This window comes from Pan troglodytes, chromosome 17 (genome assembly GCF_028858775.2).
Source record: "Pan troglodytes isolate AG18354 chromosome 17, NHGRI_mPanTro3-v2.0_pri, whole genome shotgun sequence".
In the NCBI taxonomy this organism is placed as follows: Eukaryota; Metazoa; Chordata; class Mammalia; order Primates; family Hominidae; genus Pan; species Pan troglodytes.
Window position 1 is genome coordinate 64,234,796 of NC_072415.2, and position 20,474 is coordinate 64,255,269.

Here is a 20,474-nt window from a genome sequence, read left to right on the forward strand (position 1 = left end):
TAAACAGTCCTTCTCTTAACAAAAGCTCTGAAAGAGCATTTACATGTTTGGCTCTTGTTAGGTTATATAGTACAAGCCTCAGACACTTCTACTCATGCCATCAAAGGCTGATAATAATAGATCAGTAAACTTTAAGAGAACTATCAAATTACTCTTAATCCATTTAACTCCTAAGTAATAGATACTGTATAAGTCTCAATTGTAGGTGATCTGTGCCTGATGCTGCCTCTTCCTTAGGCAGAATTGAGAAGACAGGCTTATAATATATTGAAGCTAAAACCAGCATAGAGTTTTATGGGGATATCAAATTGTCATGAGAAGTAGCTCACATGGTAAAAAATAAAGAATTGGTGTAACATATTTTCTCTGCAAATTAGCGTTCTTAGACCACAATTACAAATATCAATCACATAGAACATGAAATTGTTATTTGGTGGATAGAAATTAAAGAGACCCCACTCCAAGAAAACACTTCCAGATAAGCGACACTAACAATGGTATGGGAGCAAGTATTTCAAAAAATGGAAAAAGAAAGGGAGTGATTTGCATATATAACTGAAGGCTTTTGAATTTTTTCTTAAGAATACTGTTTCAGATTAATTATACTAATAGCTACTTCTCATGACCACACTGAAAAGCATCTACATCATATATCCTAGCACGATTTTCATTAATCATTATATCCAATGAAAAGTACTGATGTGTCTCTGTTGTGTTAAAAAAAAAAATTCACTAGACAAAATGAAACTGACTTTCCCTGTATACTCACGACCTCAACTTGACAGTCAACCCTGAGGACGGGAATATCTAACTTATTAGCAGAGTGAATGGGATTGGGTTTTAGAATCTGAACAACCAATGTTCAAACTTGCTTTTTCACTAGCTTTATAAATTGGACAATTGACCTCTCTAAATATCGGTTTCATACTATATGGAATGGGACAATATAAGCAATCTCAAAGGGTTATGGGAACAAAATGAGGAAGCGTTATAAACACTTGAACATGCCCAGTACACAGCAACTATCATTTTACTATTTCGTTTCACCTGTGGCTTGTAGCACATTGCTGATCATACAATAGCACTTAATAAGTAGTTGGTCATTTTATTAAAATTAGTAAGTATAAACAAAGCAAAAATAATCAATTCTGAAAGGTAAGTATTAGCAAATGAAGAGTCTGAGCACATGAATATGAATCTTCCCTTCCCTTCCCTTTCAGTTGGGGATTTCTTGCTACTACAAATATTTTAAAATTATTCCTCTTCCTCCCCTCCTCCAGGCCAGACTGCCTCTCACCTGGACCTAAGGTCGGTTGGGAGTACTTTGGTAAGCAGTACTGGCTATATAATTTACTGGGCCCAGAACAAATTAAAAATGTGAGGCCTCTTGTTAAAAAAAAATATTAAGAATTTCAAGGGTATGGCAGCAGAGCATTAAACCAGGCATGGCCCTTCCTTCTAAGTGAGGGGCTCTTTTAAGCACAAGGCCCTGTGTAACTGCACAGGTCACATGTCCACAAAGCTGGCATTGGTGGCAAGTATGACGCAGCAGTACAAAGAAGGAGAGAAGAGTAGAGAAAGGAGGTCCCTGTGCTGTGCAGCAGTACGTAAGGAAAGGCTGGGATGTAATCTCATCCTGAAACTTTCTTAAAAGAAGGAGAACAACAGAAAACAGTTCTGGCCAGATCTATGCAACACAATCTATGCAATAAGGAAAGGAACCTTTCCTTAACTCCTCATTAAAATAATGCAAGGATTTTTCATCCCTGTTGTTTCTCATTGGGAGGAACAGAATCACTACTAAGGCTCTCCATGGTGGAGCAGTATTAGTAAGGAAGATTGGAAGACCAGGGAATGAGGAAACCAGTATTACGGGGAGGAAAGGACTGAAGCCTAGAAAAGGATCAGAATTTTGCTCTATTTAAAGTCCAGTGGAGAGCATGGATAGCTTTTAATTAAGATTTCCTAAAACTGTAATCTTCTTGTTATTTTTAGTCCATCTAGTTTCATGTTATGATGATGGTAAAGCCCTTAGAAAAACCTCAAAAGAGCTGTGAGCTTGTTTCAAGAATAGAAGGTGGGAGAGAATCAGGGAACACAGACTATATTTCTATGCTGCAATGAATCAAAAAAGGCAAAAACAACCTTAACCAGTAGCAACTGTCTGGAGCAGAATTTCTCAGTCTTGGCATTCTTGACATTTGGGGGTAGATGATTATCAGCTTGCTTGGTTTATACACCCACAAGATGTCAGTAGAAACACCCTAGTTGTGACAACCGAAAAATATCTCTGGATATACCAAATGTACCCAGGTAGGTGGGAAGTGGGGCAGTAAGAGGAAATGGAGGAAGCAAAATCATGTCTAGTTGAGAACCACTGGTCCAGAGAAAGAGAAAAAGGATAGGGAAATAGGAGGTTTATAAAGGCAGGTGCCCAGATCTCACAGCAGAAACAGAAAGAAGGGCCCCTGCCAGCATGCACCATCACTGCAAGCTCCTCTCTCAGTTCTCAGTAGTGTCTCTCCCAGCTCCTCATTCATGGGCCTTAGAAGAACCAATCTAAATGGCTTGGAGGTGGATGCCTCTTTTTTTTTTACTGCCAGACAACTAGGAGTGGTGGAGAATCCAGTCATTCTGGAAAGTAAGATAAAGCACAACTGGGAGAAACATTTCTTACCTCAGAAAGTTGATAGTCAATGTATTTGCTGCTAGAAATGTGGTTGTAATTATTTTTAATAATTCAGATATACTTTAGATTAAATGGTATTTTATGGGTCGGTCTGGGACACTAGAGCCATTTATAATATCATTTCTATTGGAAGATGTAGAGTTCCAAATAAATGAAACATGAAATTTTATATCACAACCTATAAACTAGAAAGTGTCTGTACAGAGAGATTTTAGATTTTAGAAGGGGCTCTCTTATTTACCACAGGATCGGGGTTCCCACACATGTGTGAATCTGTCACTGACTACTGAGAAGGGCACGGCTCCATTTAGAATGACTTTAAGTGTTCAAATGTAGGTACAGTAGCAAAATAGAACAGACAGGTTTATTTGGAACACGTTAATTTCCATAAATTAGCAGGTAGCTATCAGTAGGTCTGGCTTATTCTTACATGAAAACTGGAGAAAATTCACCAAACTGAGTCACACGAAAACCTAAAACTTATTTTAGCTCTCATGTATTGTCTTAAAAAGCATCTTCCCTTTTGAAATTATAATCTCTATTAGAACAAAGTGAACTGACCAGAGGAACATGCTGAACTTCAATAATGAAACTAAGGGAAGTTCATCTAAAATTCCTACATATCCAAACTCCTGTTTTTTATTGTTTATTTTAGACACCATAGCTGAATATTAACCCCCAAGCCAAGAAGCCTACAGAGCAACTTCAGACTGACTAGAAAAGCCAGGCGTGAAGCCTGAAGGTCTAGAGCCTCTATGAACATCATCCTTTCCACCTCAGATCTCCTCCTATTTTAGAGAAAAAAGAATCCTGCTGCCCTTCTAAGATTATCCCACCACCTGCGCTCCTGATCACATCTTCTACCTCCTCCTCATCTTGCCCCATCAATTTGCCCAACTTCTCTTCTCACATTTTCCATTTTTCCCCTCCTCGCCTGGGACTTCTTCTTTTAAGTGACAGATGCACTTAAACACTGACAACTTAAAACATGTCCTTATTCACACTGCTTCCCCCTCAAGCCATCTTTATCTTCCCCTCCCACTAGTAGAGAGAACTTGTGTCTTATTTCCTCACATTCTGTTCATTCTTTTCCTTCTAACCCAGGCTCTGCCCCTCTTATTTATATGAACACTGACCTTGCCCAAGGTCACAGTCACCTAATTACCAAATCCAATTCCTAGCTCGAGCCTCCCCTGTCCTACTTCACTGATACATTCGCCTGCCGTCCGGGGACTGAGGACCTTTTGTGATGGTTCTCTGTATGTTTCTGTATTCTTTACAACTATTAAGCAACAAATTAAAATGTCTAACATTAATTGTCAAAGATTTAGACTACAAGCATTTCTTTTCTTTTTTCTAATGAAAAAAATTTAAATGCGTAAGATATGTGATATACTTTTTAAAGCATATGAAGACAACAGTGTTAATGCCTTATAAAACAGAAGAAGCAAAAGTTACTTTAAAAATCTCACCATTTTTAGAGTTTTATCTGCAATCTACATCTGTCAAGAGCATGATGCTAGACACGAAATTCGCACTCAGATGTTTGTGGGATGAATATTTGGCTAAGTAGAGGGAGGACAGGGTGATAGAAAGTGCTGGTTTGGCAGCTAAATGCTTTAATCCTGGCTCAAACACTAAATAGATTTGCTTGGGCAAAGTACTTAATCTCTTTGCATATATTTTCACTAGTAAACTAGAAGTCTTAGTAACTGTCAGATCTATCTCAGGTTATCAAAACACTAATAAAATATGAGAAAGTTCTTTGAGAATACAAATCTTTTATCAAATTGCTCAGAATTTTTTTCTAATGTTAGGATTCCATCAATTGAATGAATATCTTACTTTCATAAGACAGTTACTAAATCTAATCACATAATAGAGACTCTTGTCACATAACTGTCGATTAAAGCAAAATCCAGAAAGTGTGTACTTTCTAGTCACTCTCAAAAGGCTAAATATACAAGACACTGGGTTAGGGCTACGTGGATGAATGGTGTTTCCTGCCAAGAAGAAATTCACTGTCCAGTTTATAAACTGCTTTATTTCCAATCAGCCCCATATAGTATCTGAATTGTCTAGTTATGGTCAGCAAAAACAACTTAAATACCATGGCCTGCAAACATCAAAGATCAAGTATGAGCTACCCTCTTATTTTGTCAGGGTGGCCTAAGAAGAAAGAGCTAGATAATGACAAGAAAATTATTGCATAAACCAAGGAAAAGGTTATTTTGTGTGGCTGTGCAAACTACAATGTGATCTCTCGTTAAGGCAAAAGATAATTTGGGCTAAACAGGATAGATGAATAAAGCAAAGGGCAAATTTTAGGGCTGATGAAGACAGAGGTGCAGCAAGCATTTGCTGTAGTTGTTTGACTAAATTTTGCCATCAATACTCTCTAACTTACACACAGTGGGTATACAATACTTGTCAAGTGCCTGAAAAGGTACAATTATCCCAAGATGACCATGGAATAAGAGTATCATTCGTGGTGCCTAGATTTTTCATGTGCTCCTCCCACAGAAAAAGCTACAATCATTTTCTTATTGATACGCAAGTTCATATAGGAACTTAGATGTGCTCCTTCACTACTTTTCACATATTTGTCACATGTCAGTATACTTGGAATTATTTGCTCAGTGTTGATTTTCAGATTCAAAGTTTTATGAAGATGGGGGCATGTTCGACTTTTTTGTTTATATAGCACCTGTTAATCAGCAATATCTGCTGTGAAATGAATAAACTGATGATTTCAAAACCCACTCGACTGCAGGAACTTTGATCTCTAATAGATAAGGATCTATCATTAGTTCTTTATAAGAAGATGTGCGCTTAAGAAAAGCTTTCTTGAAACTAATCTCGGTAGTGTAAATTAATTCCTTTTTTTTTTTTTTTTTTTTTTTCTCGAGACGGAGTCTCGCTCTGTCACCCAGGCTGGAGTGCAGTGGCGCGATCTCGGCTCACTGCAAGCTCCGCCTCCCGCGTTCACGCCATTCTCCTGCCTCGGCCTCCGGAGTAGCTGGGACTACAGGAGCCCGCCACCACGCCCGGCTAATTTTTTGTAATTTTAGTAGGGACGGGGGGTTTCACTGTGTTAGCCAGGATGATCTCAATCTCCTGACTCGTTATCCGCCCGCCTCAGCCTCCCAAGATGCTGGGATTACAGGCGTGAGCCACTGCGCCCGGCCAAATTAATTCCTATTCTTTCTGTAGGACACTAACAGGCACTATTTTTTTTTTCCTCTCTCTTTTTTTTTTTTTTTTTTGAGACAGAGTATCACTCTGTTGCCCAAGCAGGAGTCAGGGATGCAGTGGGTATGATCATAGCTCGCTGCAACCTGCAACTCCTGGGCTCAAGGAATCCTCCTGCCTCAGCCACCCGAGTAACTGGAACTACTGGCCCATACCACTGCGCCAGCTAGTTTCTTAAAAAATTTCCTGTAGAGATGGAGTCTCACTTTCTTGGCAGGCTGCTCTCAAACTCATGGCCTCAAGCAATCCTCCCATCTCAGCCTCCCAAAGTGCTTGGATTACAGGCATAAGCCACCATGCCCAGCCGTTCTTCCTTTTTAATACCAATACATCGAGAAATAGAAGTACATAGGCACTATTTAGAATATGACATTAATCAACCACTAGAATTAAAATCAGGTTATAAATCCTCAAAATTACCAGAAGTATAAATTTAAATGAAAAACCCAGACCACAGAACAAAAACAGAAATACCAAAAAATAATCACAAAATATTAAAAACAGTATATAAACACAGTGACAGAATTAGGACTAAACATATCTGTAAAACAATAAATGTAAGGGTAAACTCACCAATTATGAAAAAGACCTTCAGATCATATTTTAAAACAAATTTAAAAACTCAACTGTATGTTTTATGCAAGAGACAGATTTAAAAATAAAGAGACTCAGAAAGCTGGAAATAAAAAGAAAGGGCAAAGAAATAGCAAACAAATACAGGCATAAAAAAAAACAAAGATCCCAATAGTACTATAAGATTACTTCAAGGCAACAGTGTCAAATAAGACAAGGCATAATCCATTATAAAGAAATAACTTCTATAAAAGAAATGTTTTCTTATAAAAAGAAATTTGACAGAATTGGATTTGAATTTCAATGAGGAAAAGCTCATATACAGACTGAGTTCAAAACTTGTTAGGAAAGGTCTCCCCAATACCTCATTCCACTTTTCATTTGGATACTACCAATATCAGAGAAAAGAATATCACAATAGATACTGTAAACATTAAAAATATTACTAGAAATATATAAACAATCTTTTGCCACTAACTTTGAAAATTATAAAATGCACAAATTCCTAGAAAATCACATGAAAAAAACTAGAAAGAAAAAATGAATATTCTTCCATGTATCTATTTTAAAAATTGAAGCCTGAGCAACATAGTGAGACCCCATCCCTACAAAAAGTAACAGAATTTTTAAAAACTAGCCAGGCGTGGTGGTGTGCACCTGTAGTCCCAGCTACTCTAGAGGCTGAGGTGTGAGGCTCACTTGAGCCCAGGAGGGCAAGGCTGCAGTGAGCTGTGATCACACCATTACACTCCAGCCTGAGCGATACAGCGAGACCTTGTCTCAAAAACAAAGAAAAAAAACGAATCTGTAAGTTAAAACTTTTCCATAAAAAAAATAGGCTGAGATGACCTCCCAATTAATTATTCCAAAAAGAAAATTTTGTTTTTTAAAAATGCCAATTTTATAGAAACTCTTCCAGAGAATATAAGAAGAAGGATCACCTCCAAGCTCATTTTACAAAGCCAGAAAACCTTGATACTAAAGCTTGAGAAGAAAATTACAAGAAAAGAAAAGTACAAGTCAATTTCAATCATGAATATAAAGGCAAAACATCCTAAACCTAATAACAGCAACTCTAAACAGTGATAAAAATGATAATACATTACAACCACATTGGGCTTACTCCAGGAATTCTAGATCTGTTTAACATTCAAAAACATCAAACAGTGAAATTAATCACATAAACCAATCAATATGATACACTTTATTAACAGAATAAATAAACATTATTTGATCACTTAACTAGGTAGAGGAAAATAATTGATAGAATTTAATATCCATTCATAAGAAATATTCTTAGTAAAATAGAAATAAAAGCAAATTTCCTTAATCTGACAAAGAATATTTACAAAAAAGCCTAGAGCAAGTATCACATTTAATGGAGAAACATTAAAAATGTTCCCTGACATCACGAATGAGACTTGAATATCTGTTACCATCAATTCTATTCAACATTGTATTGGAAGTTCTAACTAATAAAATAGAAAAAGGACAAAAAATCAAAGGTTTAAATATTGTTAAGAAAGAAAGAAGGAAAGAAAGAAAAAGAAAGAAAGAAAAACTCTCATTGACAGATGACATGTTTATTCACATGTAAAGTCCAAAAGAATCATAGATGACTTAATAATTTAGAAGGATAACTGAAATCAGAGTCAATACACAAAATCAATTCATTTCTAATATTAGCAAAAGATAATTAGAAAATAAAAATTTTATAAATGACACCATTTACGGTAACATCAAATATCTAAGAATCAATTAAAGATATATAAGATCACTAGACTGAAAACTATAAAAGCTTACTGGAGGAATACCTAAGATTCGTGGACTGTAACACTTAATATTATAAAAATATTAATTCTCCCCACAGATCTACATCCTAGCAGCATAAAGAAAATATTTTTGATGAGCATGTGGCAGAAATTTTAAAATCAGAAAAGGTTAACTATAATTATATTAGAAAACCTAACATAGAGTTATTGAGATTAAAAACAACAAAGAATTATGACAGAAAGGAGTGGCAGGGCATTACTTACCCTACCCAGAAAAATTTTCATTCATAATAACGTAAACCCTGACTATTTAACCTATTTACCTAAAATCGTGATACATCTAGGTTGGGAGCATGACGGCAGAGAGAGACAACTATGTAGTCACCTATCCTTGGGGAAAGTAAAGAAATAATGGCTAAAATTAACAAAGACAGCCTAACAAGTATATTAATTAGAAATATGAAGATAATTATAAAGAGATATGATAAGAATTAAGAATAAATGTTTCTGGCAGAGACTAGAAGACTTAACTGGAGTAGTAAACTACTGTTTTGAGAAGTAGTTTTTAAAAACACTATTCGATTTTTTCATCTGTATTCCTATGTTACTTAGAGAAATAAAAAAAAGTTCACAGATCCTCCCTCATGACAGTTGTCATGTTTTTAAAATGAACTAGAAAAATACACAATTATTGGTAACTATGAACCAACAGCCTATGTATTCCGTAATTTTTTCTTTTCTTTTTTTTTTTTTTTTTTGAGACAGGGTCTCATTCTGGAGTGCAGTGGCCTGATCTCGGCTCACTGCAATCACTGCCTCCTGGGTTCAAGCAATTCTCATGCCTCAGCTTCCCAAGCTGGGACTACAGGCATGCGCCACCATGCTCGGCTAATTTTTGGCATTTTTAGTAGAGATGCGTTTTCACCATGTTGGCCAGGTTGGTTTTGAACTCCTGGCCTCAAGAAATGTGCCTGCCTCAGCCTCCCAAAGTGCTGGGATTACAGATGTTGAGCCACTGCATCTAGCCTCATTCCTTAATTTTTAAAAATTCACATGTAATGTCTCAACTGCAATTCTTCCCTGCATAAAGACTGACCATATCTCCAGACTCTCTTGGGCCCTAGCCCATCATCTTTTACTAGCTCAACATGCAACAATTACTTTAAGAGTATAAATTTTCTACCACTCAAATTCATATTTTATTATTTTTAAAACATATTGAGCTACCCTTTATTATATCCATATTTCTGTCAAAGATATCATTCTCCCACTTTATTCTAAGATTCTTCATATAGGCAGAGCTGATAAGTCAATAAATTTTGTCAATTATTTATTTTATTCTTTTTTTAAAGACGGATTCTTGCTCTGTCGCCCAGGCTGGAGTGCAGCGGTGCGATCTCAGCTCACTGCAACCTCCACCTCCCAGGTTCAGGCAATTCTCTGCCTCAGCCTCCCAAGTAGCTGGGATTACAGGCACCTGCCACCACACCCAGCTAATTTTTTTTGTATTTTTAGTAGAGACAGGGTTTCGCATCTTGGCCAGGCTGGTCTTGAACTCCTGACCACGTGATCCACCCGCCTCGGCCTCCCAAAGTGCTGGGATTACAGGTGTGGGCCACTGTGCCCGGCCATCAGTTATTTTATGACCAGCATAAAACACACCTTATTGCTTATGCCCTAACTTCCTGTAAGAGTTTCTTCAGTGATCTCCTAACCCTGTCAGTCCTCATACTATATACAGTTGACAGACTTCTGTCTAGAATGTTCCCTCCATATTTCTCTGCTTTTGAAGACCACATGCTCTCTCACTCTTCTGGTGTTTTTTTCATTGCACTTAACACAACATGATACATTATCTATACATGTATTTGTCTGACTCACTTCCTATTCTCACACTAGATGGAAAGTTCCATGACAGCAGGGACTTTGTCTTGTTCACTGCAGTATCCCATTGTTTAGAAAAGTACAAGGTGAAGGCTCAATAAATAATTTTTGAATGAATGAATAATTTAATTCACTAATTCAACTAATTTACATATTAAGCACTTACATAATAGAGAAATTGGGGATAAAGCAATGAATAACCTAATATAGTTGTGATCAGAAAAGAAGAAAGAAGAAACACTAAGGAATGTCTCTAAATCCAAACTTGGTAAATCAGGGGTTTTCTGAACAGAAGTGACGTCTAAGTTCTTGATGTCACTTGAGAGATGAGTAAGAAACAGCCGCTGAAGGAGGGAAAGGAAACAGCACAAAATCTGATCAAGGTATGTAAGGGTCAGGGGTAGGGGATGAATAGCATATACAAAAACCTGAAAAATGTTCCATATGATTTGAATGTAGAACAAGAGAAGAAGGTGAGGCCAGAGAGGTAAGCAAAAGGGCTTGGCAGTCATGTTAAAGTGTTCTGAATTTACCCTAAAAGCTACCAGAAAGCACTGCAGGGTTTTCAGCAGTATAACACTATTAACACTATCAGACCATCATGCCAGAGGAACACCTGGCTGCAATATGAAGAGTGAAGTAAGGGAACAAGACAGGAAGCACTTGCACCCAGGAGTTCAAGACCACCCTGGGCAACATAGTGAAATCCCATCTCTATGAAAAACACAAAATTAGCCAGGCATGGTGGTGTGCACCTGTGGTCCCGGCTACTCAGGAAGCTGAGGTGGGAGCATCACTTGAGCCCAGGAGGTTGAAGCTGCAATGAGCCGTGATTGCACTCCTGCACTTCAGCCTGGGTAGCTAAGCAAGACCCTGTCTCCCAAAAAAAAAAAAAAAAAAAAAAAACACACACAAAAAGCAGAGAGATTAGATGAAATGAATAATAATAAAATGAATAATAATTAGAATAAATGAATAATAATAATAGTCTCAGAACGGAGCAAGAGAACATTCAGGAGGTAGGATCAATAGGACTTGCTGGCTAAATAGACGCTTGGGGTGAAAGATAGGAAGAATCAAGGATGATGCTCAGGTTTCCAGCTTAGGCAGCCAAGTGGACAGTGGTCCTTTCACTGAGATAAAGCACATCTAATAAAAGGCAGATTTGATTGGATGACAAAGGAGTTCATAGAGATAAAGCAATAGATTACAGGTGCTGGCGAGACTTCCAAGTGAACAATGTTAGTAGGAGAATTGACACAAACGACTGAAGCTCAGGATGAAGATATAAATTTGGAAATCATTAACATATGGATGATAACTGAAGCCATGAGAATGAGTGAAATTACCCATGGAGGGCTTACATACAAAAAAGAATGCATAGTATTCCCCGGGAAACCTCAACATTTTAAAAGACAGATAGAGAAAGAAGAACCTAAGAAGGGGATTCAGAAAAAAAAGTATGGAGGAAAACAAAGAAAGTGTAGAGTCAAAGAATGAAAGCAAATGTTTCAGAAAGAGAGGTAGTCATATTGTTTAACGTTAAAGCAGGGCAAGAAATTTAAAGACCGAAACTTGTCCATTCAGTTTAACAAGGAACATCAGCAATTCTGAAAAGAACAGTTTCAGTGAGAACAAAAGCTATTATTTCAGAGACATAAACATACTGAGTAAGAGGTAAAGCAGATAGTAAACACACACAATGCCAAGAAGTTTGACTTTAACAAGAAAAGAAAGGGAACAAACGCTAAAAGGGGAGCAGTGAAGTGGATAATTTTTTTTAAGATGGGGTGGATTTGAATATATTTAAATGCTTTGGGAAGAAGCCAGTTTAGAGACAGGGTGAAGATAAAAGGTAAGTGACATATTCCACTGGATGGGGTCTCTGAGAAGGAAGGAGGAAGTGTATCTGAAGAGTACAGGTGTTGGAATTAGCTTTAGGCCACCAGGATATTCCTTTAAGTTCAGTTCAGATGGGTAATATAAAAGCTACTCCCTAGTTTAAAAAGCTCTAAATGTTTCTCATTTTTAAAATTTAACACAAATGCCTCAGTCTATTTAACTTTATACATATTGAAATAAATATAAATTTAAAATAAAATACCCTTTTAAACTACTGAATTACTTCCCCCTACCCAAAAAAAAAGTACTAATAATACTCAAAGCTATAGAAAAAGAGTCCCCAACCCCCAGGCCACAGACGGGTAGCGGTCTGTGGCCTGTTGGGAGCTGGGCGGCACAGCAGGAGGTAAGCATTACCGCCTGGGCTCCACCTCCTGTCCAATCAGAGGCAGCATTAAATTCTCACAGAGGCGCGAACCCCATTGTGCTCTGCGCATGTGAGGGATCTAGGTTGCATGCTCCTTATAAAAATCTAATGCCTAATGATCTGAGGTGGAATGGTTTCATCCCAAAACCATCCCCCTCGCCCTCACCTGGTCCATGGAAAAATTGTCTGCCGCCAAGCCAGTCCCTGATGCCAAAAAGGTTGGGGACTGCTGCTATAGAAGGTAAGCTGAAACTGGAAAGTATCTAACTTATTGATAGTCTTTTAATTTGGTACAACCCTTTGGAATCAATTTGCTAGTATGTACCAAAAATGTAACTATTCACACTAATTATATTTCTGGGAATCTAGCCCAAGGAAACATTATAAAATATTGTTAGAAAATATTTTTTACATTTTAAAAATATGTCCAGCATATGTTTCATGCCTGTTCTAAAGATTTCCTCAAGCCTCCTAGCAACAGTAACCTCACTTTTCTTAAACACCTATAGCACTTGCCTGTACTACTCTACTATTCATTTGGCACTTTGTATATGGCATCTTCCCAACAGTACCCAGAGTAATATTTTTAAGTGTTATAGGACACATCCTCTATTTTCTCTGCCCAGTCAATTTTTCTGTCCAGAGCAAAGGAATATATCCACCATGAGACTCTGCTTTAGCTTATCTATTTGTCAGTCATTAAGAACATTATAATGAGACTATACTAGAAATAACTGTTAGAGATTAGAAACAAGAAAATGCTGCTAGAATGCCTGAAATAGTAACCCTCTGGGTTTTAGCAACTGAAAGCTGATCTATTTTACACACTTTTCATACACAGTGACTTTAAACTGCACATTTACACAATTTATCTTTTATCAGGAAAGTTTCTTCTAATACAATTTAAAACATTCCTTCTAAAAGAAAAGGCTGGCTTCTGGAAGTAGGTAAAGGAAAGTTTCATATCCTTGAAAGGGGAATTGGCAAAATGAAATAAAAGGAAAAAAATCTAAGATCAAGTGGAAGATTCAAATCTGCTTCTTTACTGTTAAACAATTACCCCTACAAAAAAGTGAATATTCTATAAGAAATGTAATTACTATTCAAAGACTGTCAAAAACACAAAAGCCTTTTAGCCCTCTATAATCTAATAATTAAAAGGAAGAAGTAACAGTTCAAAGATGAAGCTTCTTTGGGTTGAGGCTAAAAGAGAAAAAGAAGCAATCAAGAGACCAGATAGTATCAAAGATGACAGCAGCAAAGAAATAAGAAATAGAAATGGTAGTTCTTCACATTATGAAGGGGGTAAACTAGGAAAGGCATTGTTACCAGCAAAAATTACAACTCAATTAGACTAAAAAGATCTTGAGATGTGTTTTATGCATCTAGCTGAATAAGGATATTTCAGTGATTACTGTTTGGGATAATAGTCTGATAACTGGCAGAGTTCCCTCCTCCCCACTACAGGGGTCTTTTTAATCTAAAGAAAAGACAAGCAATCATCAAATACACTGATGCTATATACAAGAATGGCTGGCTACTACCCTATTATAACTAGGTTTTACAAATTCCATCACTACCTTAAAATTTTAATTATAAGTAGAAATCACTACTGAATTCTGTTTAATGCTTTTCTTTTCATACCCTAATTTGCACTTTTAAAGCTAAGGCATTTTCAAGGAGTCAATACATTAAAAATTCATAACTTATATATTTTATAGAATTCAAATTAGGCTGCCATATAAATGACCTGGGCATAGGATGTTGGTTATAAAAGACAGAATTATTATTTTTAATGATTGCTTCTCATCTAAATTAAACATTTCAGATCTTCTCACAGTAAAGCCTAGTTAATATTCAGAAGCCTAATCCTAGTTATAGGCCTCAAAATTCAACACTTTAAAAGGAATTACAGTATCACTATCTTGAACATCTTATTAAAAGAATGTGATACAAAGAATAAAAACATTTATATCTATGGGAACCTCAAAAATAGAAACCTCATTGTCTAATTCATTTACTGTCTAATAAAAATAACTTCTCCAATTGGAATATTTGGCAATTTATATTATCAACTGAATTCAATGAATCTAAGAATGGATAGCAAAATTGGAAGAAACATTTCTGCCTATGTGTATTTTGCCAACTATCTCCTCAATTACAAATAGCTGATTAGCAGTCATCTACCATATGTATATCAAAATAGAATTAAAACCAACATCTTTCCTTTACTAACGAACTGAATCTAAACTGGAATACTTGGGATAACAGATCATGATTTTTAAAACATTAACATGAAAATTGTCTTTTTACTATTTTCCAATATTCTGCCCAATGCACAGTCCTATTGGTGAGACGGTGGTCAAATATTACCTCAATTCTTACATTGATGATAAGGAAAGAGGAAAGACAACTAATGTCTTAGCACAATCAAAAGCATCCAGCAAAAATTGTCAGGTACCATAAGGATAAAGTAAAAAACAGCCAAAGCTTTTGGAGAAGTGGCCTGCTAAATAATTTTAAACACTTCCTGTCTATGCAAGCTAAAAGGAAGATTAAACCCTCAAAAGATCTGGGTTGAAATGACGTAAGTTTTTTGGGGAGAGATGGAGGAGATAGAACTTTGCTCTTTGGACACATACCTTTCATTTGAGAATAATCTCATACGCCATAATAAAAGAAGGAAAACTTAAAACTATTCAACATACCAAAGAACAAGGAGCAACTAGTCTGGTTATTTCAACTTTAAAACTCTAAGTTACCAATATCTCTATAGCCAGGTAAACACCCAGTAAATAATTACTAGAGGTTTTTAAAACTGTGACTGAATTTAGGTGCAGAAAATAATTAAATTACTGTTAAAACGGCCAGAATTTGCTAATCAATTGATCTTTAAATAAAACATTTGGGTTTATAGACTACATTGAGAATGATTTGGCAAAGAAAAGATGAGGATAAAATCTATTAAATACTATCTGATCTCATAAGGAAACTCAAATTTCCAACGTGGAATGATATTATTAATTAAAGATTACATTCCACCTTCTTTATCTTTCAGAATTTTTGAAGCAAATCTGTTTTACCCAATCATATACTTTCAAAAATTTCAATTAATAAATATATTTGTGGGGAAATGATTTTTAAATCACCAAAAAGTCAAAGGACAAGATGTTCAAGACTTTAGACAGTATCTGAGAAAGAATACAACCAGGGAACGGCTTTACCAAGGTGGGCAAAGTTCAGAATGCCAGAATTCCTTCCCTGTTGTAATGAATATACTGCAACCTCCTGTGGTTTCATGACTATCACTGGGTGTGGTAGTAAAACAGAAGGGAAAAGCCTCACACAGAAAGCTGAATGGCCCAAAGAAAACCTAAGTGGTGACAAGAGCCTAAAGGCACATGCAGGTACGCATCTTTTATGTTGGATGTGATACACTTACATGGCCCCTGTTGAATCTCTTGGGGACCAACAGTAAAGCAAGTTTAGAACTTCAAATCTTGAGACATCTATAGCAAGATGCTGATCCAATGTGGCTCCAAATATCTTCTGTTTTCCTGGCTCACCTGAAGAGGAAAAAACACTACAGAGGATGTGGGAACTGAATTTCTTTATGTAGTTTCTTCTAGAGCAACTGTCTGAAAGTTTTGGCCCAATCCTTTATGAAGTCTGGAGATGAGACACTTGAAGGACTAGTGAAAAACAAAATTCAAATGAAAAGGTGGAGTGAGACATCTAAAAGGGGAATACGAGAGCAAAAGATAACCGTCGTAGGTAAATCAGTGTTTCTAATCCTTAGGTGGACTCAGGTGGGAGGAGGCAGAGAAAGGAGAGAAAAAAAAAACGCACAGATGTTTCTCCCTCCACTCCCTCACCCCAATTGCTACTAAAAATTCATGAACTACCTAGGCTTTTTGACCACAATTAGGGAGTGAATAAGCAAGGTTACGTGGAAGGTTTAAGCATTTTGTCCAGTCTCCCTCCCCGGGCTATATGGCATTAATAGGCAGCAGGGAGGCCTTTCAGGTAATGCTTTTTTTCTAAGAAAAGATTCTGGTGGAATACAGCTTGAAGCAATAAAGAAAGAGAAAAATAAATTGAATTGGTACAAAAATGGAAGTCACAGGACAATATACCATATTGACAAAGTTTATCTAATTCTGTTTTTCAAAAGGGGTGGGACAGATTTCACAAAACAAGAAATCAGAATAAAAAGTAGTTTTAGCTTCCAAATAATAGAAAATATTTTTAAACTAAGCAACACAAACTACATGCTTCATTCTTCTATGAAATATTATCCTTGGAAAGATAATCTTTAAAAAACTAAGATTAGCAGAACCAAGTCTGATGTATATTACCACACGAAAAGCATAAAAATGTAGTCCATATTATGAATTAGATTCATTATTGACTTCTTAAATTTTTTCTTAAAAATATTTTACCTAAATTTTGCATACTTCAGCATTCATGTAATAGCCTAGGACATAAAATAATTTTCTTTCCAAATATACTCCATTTTAACCAGAATTTATTTGAATTATTTCTGGTAAAAATACCAGCATTTTTCTGAAAAATAAGATTGGAGAAAGAATTAGATCCTTACCTGACGTGGCTGTTCATTCATTCGTTGTGGGTCTGATTTCACTTTATTACTAGGATGATTTGTGACTTTGGTTACCGGTTGTTTGAAAATTGATGCTGTTTGTCTAATTGGCAATGTTGTATTCAAGTCTGGTTTACCCTGTGAATATAAATGTATTTTTATTTAAAATATTATATATAAACACAATCAGATGACTTCCTACTAATTCAATATCTATTACTTTAAATCAAATTATTCCAAACTTCTCAGTCTATCGCAGCATTTTAAATACTCTAGGGTACATTTTAAGCACCTAATAAGTGACACATGTATGAAGTTTCCTCAAAATATATGAAAAACTTTTTGTATACTTTTTTTTTTTTTTTTTTTTTTTTTGAGACGGAGTCTCACTCTGTCGCCCAGGCTGGAGTGCAGTGGCGCGATCTAGGCTCACTACAAGCTCCGCCTCCCGGGTCTGCTTACGCCATCCGCCACAGCCTCCCGAGTAGCTGGGACTACAGGCGCCCGCCACCAAGCCAGCTAATTTTGTGTATTTTCAGTAGAGACGGGGTTTCACCGTGTTAGCCAGGATGGTCTCGATCTCCTGACCTCATGATCCACCCGCCTCGGCCTCCCAAAGTGCTGGGATTACAGGCGTGAGCCACCGCGCCCGGCCAGCTTTTTGTATACTTTTAAGTGTAAGAAAATTCTCTACATAAATTTCGTATCTGATCAGCAAGGCACTAATGACTTTTAAATGAACAAATATGTTTAAGATTGGTTTATCCAAAAAAAGAACTTGGGGTTTTGCTTGTTTGTTTAGGGACAGGGTCTCACTCTGTTGCCCAGACTGGAGCTCAGTGGCATGATCATGGCTCACGGCAGCCTTGACCTCCTGGGCTCAAGCAATCCTCCGACCTCAGCCTCCAGAGTAGCTGGGACTATAGGCAGTGCCACCAGCAGGCTAAGTTTTTGTATTTTTTTTGTAGAGATGGGGTCTCCCTACATTACCAGGCTGGTCTCAAACTCCTGGACTCCAGCTATCTGCAGGCCTCAGCCTCCCAAAGTGCTGGGATTACAGGTGTGAGCCACCACACCTGGCCAAGAACTTTAAGGATACCAATCAGGATAGCAATCATTTCTACATTCTGAGAATGGAGGAAAATATTGGCATACTTGGGCATTAAAATATAAACAACCTGATCAGCAATTAGGAGGCCAGACTTACATAAAACCACATAAATTAACCTCTTTTATATAAAAACAAATAAGTACAAATGGTAATTCTAATTCCAGCAAACAGAACTCAATTTAGAAAAATGTGATAAGGAAGTGTTCCTTATTTTTAATATACAGTAGGTCTTTGAATAATGTCGTTTTGTTCAATGTCATTTTGTTATAATGATGAGAAAAAAAAATCCATTCCCAGCCTAAGCCCATCTGTGTGAATTTGGCATGTTCTCCCCAGGTCTGTTTGGGTTTTCTCTGTGTACTCCTGTTTCCTCCCACATCCCAATGATAAGTGCACTTTAGGTTCAGTGGTGCATCCACATGGTCCCAGCCTGAGTGAGCGTGAGTGCGACCTGCGATGGGATGGGGTGCTGTCCAGGGTGGGGTCCCGCCTGGCACCCTGAGTTGCTGGGAGAGGCTCTGGCCACCCACAATCCCGAACTGGAATCAGTGGGTGAATAATAATCTTGTTTATATTAATATTTCTTAAATGTGCGGAGAGCTCACGTTAATTTCAGTGTTTATCATTAGAAGTGTTTTGGTCTTTATTTAGAAGTTTGGGATGTTTTGTGACCAGAAATATGCCACAGGAACTTAATTTTTGTTTATATCAATTAGCCTAGAGTAAATATGTTTCATTATACATCATATGGCTAAAAGTCAGTTTCCAAGAACCTATCAACAACATTAAGTGAGGACTTACTGAATATTATATTTAATACTTTTAAAGGAGGCTTAACACTGAAGCTTCGTAAAGCCATATAACTTATTTACCTAGTTTTAATCAATCAATCAATAAAATCTAAGATGTGTTCCAGTGAGGTCAAAATGTGGCACAGAATTGCTATTAAGTTCATTTGCAATACTCTTAACAAACAAGAAAAGGGAGAAAACACAATTATCGTGTTTTCTCAGATTCTGGCAAAAAGGATGAAGTTACATATACCTGAAAACAAAATACGTCTGATATATTTTTGATATTTACAGGATATTTGATGAACTTTTATCTTTACTACTACCCCCACATATAAATTGTAATCTCAACTTTCATGCTCCAGAACAGGGGTTCTCAAACCTGAGCATGCATCAGAATCACCCAGAGGGCTTGTTAAAACACAGATGACTGAGTCTCACCCCTGGCACTGGGCATTCAGCAGGTCTGAGATAGGGCCTAGGAATTTGCATTTCTATTAAGGTCTCAGGTGATATTGATGCTGCTAATCCTGGGACCACACCTGGAGAAACACAGCTCTAAAACAAAGATTGCAATTTGATGGCAAGTGGATCAAGCCTAACCCAGAGATGAGTGTTCATTTTTTAGTGCCTTTAATGAATTAAGTCAGCACCTAAAAATCTAGAGTCTTCATATAAAATCCAGAATTCTAGCTTCTCTTAAAAACTGAAAGATCTAGAAATACTGGACTTGGTTTGGCAACAATAGGCTGTGACTGATTAGAAATGGCTGTCCAGTAGTGGCCTCAGGGTCTCCTGTTGCAACATTCCTCAACAACTCACATTTGCATTACCTGTCTGGGCCCTGTAGGCACTGAGTTTGTGACCTCTACTTAAAGAACATTAGCATGCCTAGAAATGTAAGCCTCACAATAATCTGACAATTATTACAATTACAATATTCTTTAGATCCAATATTAAATGTGTCCTCACCTCTACACCTCTCCACACAACACAGCCCTCCTGTTTGTATTGGGCAATCCTGTCATTCCTTTATTTCATTTTTTTCCCCCAATGTCTCTGCTTACCTTTAAAAGATATGCTCATCTCAAATGACTAACAGTATTATTTCTCAGGTATTTAGCTTTATCTTTATGGATTTTCAAAAAATATATAAAATGTGCAAATTTGGCTGACAAGCTGCAAAGTAACCACTTAGGTTGCTAACTCTACGAAGTGTGAGGCTCAGGAGTACACATTTTAAATGCTCTCCTGGTCATTCTGTGATGCAAAGAAAGTTTGAACACCTCTGATTTATGACATCTCGTCCATTTGGAGGCCCTAAGTGAAGTCACCCAACCTGTTAACAACAGCAGACAATATTCAACCCTTAAGCAGCTTCACACATAAATGCTTACAGGGAATTTCTTGTCACTAATTAGGTACAATCAGTATGTATCACTAAACGATGCCTTGTTTGGCTTTTAATGTTTTTGTTCTTGAGACGGAGTCTTGCTCTATCACCAGGCTGGAGTGCAGTGGCGCGATCTT

At 36.9% G+C, this 20,474-nt stretch overlaps 1 protein-coding gene across 1 annotated transcript in view; it reads right to left on the reverse strand.

Moving 5' to 3' along the window:
• The window catches only part of MBD2 (methyl-CpG binding domain protein 2), a 69,781-nt gene that overhangs the window by 17,205 nt on the left and 32,102 nt on the right, over positions 1-20,474 (reverse strand). Inside the window, exon 3 of the mRNA XM_016933740.4 lies at positions 17,043-17,180. Within this exon, the coding sequence (XP_016789229.2) occupies positions 17,043-17,180 (138 nt within the window). The remainder of the gene's footprint in view (positions 1-17,042; positions 17,181-20,474) is intronic.